This window comes from Callospermophilus lateralis, chromosome X (genome assembly GCF_048772815.1).
Source record: "Callospermophilus lateralis isolate mCalLat2 chromosome X, mCalLat2.hap1, whole genome shotgun sequence".
Classification (NCBI taxonomy): domain Eukaryota; kingdom Metazoa; phylum Chordata; class Mammalia; order Rodentia; family Sciuridae; genus Callospermophilus; species Callospermophilus lateralis.
Genome location: NC_135325.1, coordinates 124,707,690 through 124,711,405, shown reverse-complemented (window position 1 = coordinate 124,711,405; position 3,716 = coordinate 124,707,690). Strand labels below are relative to the sequence as shown.

At 56.3% G+C, this 3,716-nt stretch overlaps 1 protein-coding gene across 1 annotated transcript; it reads left to right on the top strand.

Moving 5' to 3' along the window:
• Positions 1-505: 505 nt before the first annotated feature.
• Positions 506-2,605, top strand: LOC143638727 (PWWP domain-containing DNA repair factor 3B-like). Its single transcript, XM_077106533.1, has one exon. It carries the CDS (start codon positions 506-508, stop codon positions 2,603-2,605), a length of 2,100 nt encoding a protein of 699 aa, XP_076962648.1.
• The last annotated feature ends 1,111 nt before the right edge of the window (positions 2,606-3,716 follow it).

Genomic DNA, 3,716 nt, shown 5'->3' with positions numbered 1-3,716 from the left:
CGAGAAAGGGTCCCCTGGCATGACACCCACTTCCTCGTGTGCTTGCTCTTTGAGCTGCACAATCCTTACAGTGAGGACAAGATGTTGGATTTGCCTTGTTATGGAGCCCCCCTGACACCTCCAGGGTTTTGTCTGTTTTTCCCCAAGTACTTTCCATTTATAAACCCTTCTGTGAAGGACGCACTCTCTGTATTTCCTTCTTTCATCCCTCAACAATCTCATAGTGCAGGGTGCTTCTACTTGCACGAGAGAAATTTTCTCTTTTGACACTTTTCTGCTTTTCCTTTTGTGAACTCCAGGTTGCTCCTGTATCACCCACAAAAACAAGCGGTCAGCCCAGCACCTCAGGGAGACTCGGGCGGGAAGAGAGCCACTCAAGCTGCCAGCCCTTTGCAGTCCCTGAGGACTGCACGCGGCCTTAGGACAGAACTGCATTAGCAGTGGTTTTGACAGCCAGGCGTCCTGCCCTCCTCCAATCACCTCCTGACCCCCAACTCCAACTGCAATGGACACCCAGTATGTCCTATGCAGTTGGAAAGGCCGCTTGTGGCCAGCCAAGGTTTTGTCCAGATCTTGGACTTTGCCGAAACATAAGAGGAGAAGGGTGCTTTCTCTCCAAGTCCAGATCCTCTCTGAAGACCAAAAATTGAGAGTGAAGGGCAAAGACGCAAGGCCCCTGAACAAGTTGGAAATCGAAGCCCTGGCCACCTCAGCCCGGGCATGGTCCAGGGCCACTGTGCCATCGGGGGAGAAAAGAAGGTACAGAAGAGCCCTTAGAGTAGCGCTGGAGATTCTGACTGAGAAAGCCCACTTGGACCAAGGAAGAAAACCCGAGGAGCCAGGGACCCCTAAGGTGCCTGCAGAGGTACTCCAAAAGCCAGCCAGCTCGCGACCTCACAGAAAGTATCAGAGGCGCAAAGGGCACTTCTGGACTAAGAAAAGGGGACAACTGGGATCCCTGTGCGTGCATTCAGAGAAGGGGAACGACCTGCATGGCGAGAACTCCCAGGTGCACACAGCCATCCGCCTGTCTCCAGCTGAAAAGCAAGCAGAGGCATCGCAAGGCGCCCACGAGCGTCCAGATTTCCTGCCTCCTTGTGGAGGTGACCGCCAGGAAGAGGGGGCAGAAGAAGCAGGCCCCTTCGCGCGTCCTCTCGCCGTGGGGGAGGATGCCTATGCTAAAGACGAACAGCCAGCTTGGTCGCCTCCAGCAAGACTCTTTGCAGCTGTGCCCAAAGCTCAGCACCAAGAGGCGGGGGTCACCTGCCCAGAGACCCCGGCTACTTCCCAGGAGAGCACTGCCTTCGCAGAGGATGCAGAGGGCCCAGGCGAGGGTGCCTTGGAAGGGATGGCAGCATCCTCCACCTGCTCTACCCCGAGCCTGCATCGCTCCCTCGGTTTTGCCCACGGGAAAAGGAAGCTCGAGGCGCCAGACCCCAAGAAAGGACTGCGGGGGCGCCCACGCCGTGTGCGCTCCCAGGCGATGAGGGACGCCAGGGCCAGCACCATAAGGGCTGGCGATCGACCAGCACGAGGAGCCGCAGCAGGGCCTTCGGCACGCGAGCCCTGCCCTATCAAAAGAGGGACGATGGTCTGGTTCAAGTTTCAGGATCATCCGTTTTGGCCGGCAGTGGTCAAGAGCGTGTGCAAAACCCAGAAGACGGCCCGGGTGCTGTTGATTGAGGCAAACCTGCGCGGGGAACGCAGTGGCATTCGGGTCCCTCTGCACAGGCTGAAGCACCTGGATTGTGAGGAGAAGGAGAAACTCCTGAAGAGAGCCAGCAAGGCGTACCGGCAGAGTGTGAACTGGTGCTTGTCGCTCATTGCCCACTACCGAGAGCGGGTCGGTCGGGGCTCTTTCGTGGGCTCCTTCCTGGACTACTACGCGGCCGACGCCAGCTACCCCATGCGCAAAGCCATCCAAGACGGGGACCTGGACGTCAATTTTCCAAAGGTGAATTATGCCGACCTGGAAGATTCTGAGGAGGAGACCTCGGTGGGCGTGGGCGGCAAGAGGCCCTGCAAGAAGCTGCTCCCAGACCGCATGAGGGCCGCTCGGGACCGAGCCAACCAGAAGCTGGTGGACTTCATCGTGAAGAAGAAGGGGGCCGACCACCATCTGCTGGACATCGTGAAGGGCAGGAAGCAGTCCCGGTGGCTGACGTCCTTTCTGAGTGAAAACCGGTACGTGTTCTGCATCGAGACATACCTGGAGGACGAGGATCAGCTGGACGTCGTCGTCAAGCATCTGCAAGAGATCTACGAGCAAACGGACAAGGCCTTGCTCGCTCTCATCAGAGGTGACAAAGTGAGATTTCTTCTGGAAGTCCTGCTGCCAGAAGCCATCATTTGTTCAATCGCTGCGCTGGATGGACTCGACTACAAGGGAGCAGAAGAGAAGTACCTGCGAGGGCCACCCGTGCATCCACGGGAGAAGGAACTGTTTGACAAAGACATCTTGAAGCAGATGAGGAAGAGATCCAGGAGAGGCAGAAAGGTGGTCAGGTCTCTTCCCCAGCCCTGCACCTCCACAGGGGCCTCCTCCTCTCCCCAACCCATCAGGCCGCCCATCTGTGGGAAAGGAAGCGCCTCACCCCCTCCCTAGGCAGTCCCGTATGCTTTGCACCTTCGAGACTTTTGGAAGGTGCACTCTTCATGGTGGGTCCATCTCTCCCCTTGGTGGATGCCACCTTCAGCCACATTTCTTGTCCCCAAACCCCTCACCCGCTATTTGGCTCAAATACTGCAACACCCTTTGGGAGACAGAGCTGCTCATATGTTGCTAGAGGAACATAACACTGTTTCTCACGACACTCCTTCCCTTCCCACTTGATATTTTCATACAAGACACACACCAGCAAAGGCCCGGCCTTCAGCTATCTAGCAACACTAACCTGGGAAACCTCATGCGTGTGTTCACACAAACATCCCCTGGATTTTTCATGTGTCCAGGGACACGTGGATACACATATGCCTTGGGCTCCTTCTTGACATCATCCCCGAACTTTCCCTGCTACACCTATTTGCTTCTTGAACAATAGCCTTGGAGTCAAAACCAATGACAGAGATGCTTTCTCCTGTGGTGTCATCACCTTCTGATACTTCTTCAAAAGCCATTCTGGAAGTCCAGCCGAGCACAGAGTTGCTGGATCACCAGCCCACCGTCCACTGGGCATGGCTGAAATCCTGGTACCCAAGGGCCCTTTTGTCCCGTGGGATCTTGCCTAGGAGCATCGACTTGGTGCATTCATGAAATTCCGCCTGTGGGAGCAGGGAGTGGCCCTTCTTCACAGGCTGAAGAGCAGCGGCTTCCTGAAGCACACAGGCCACAGGCCCCCTCCCATCACTGGCAGCGACTGGATCCTCCTCACATGGCCATCGAGTCCCAGGTTGACCACTTCACAGGCCAGCCACTCCATGGAGTGGATGGGAGAGGAACCCATCCACAGAGGATGAGTTACAGGACAGCAAGCATTTGCTCTGGATCCCACAGGCCCTCACACAGAGACATTTGTCTCAAGGTGTATCCCCCGACTTCTTCATGGGCCAGCAGGCTCCCACCGCAGAAACGCAGACTGGGTCAGTCTTTCCAGGCAGCTGGCACAGTGCCAGTACCGGGGCTGCCAAGTTGCAAATGGAAGATAGAAACAGCCTCTGCTTGGCCCTACCTGGCCATCGCCCAAATGTAATTAAACACACACCCTCAAATGATGCGT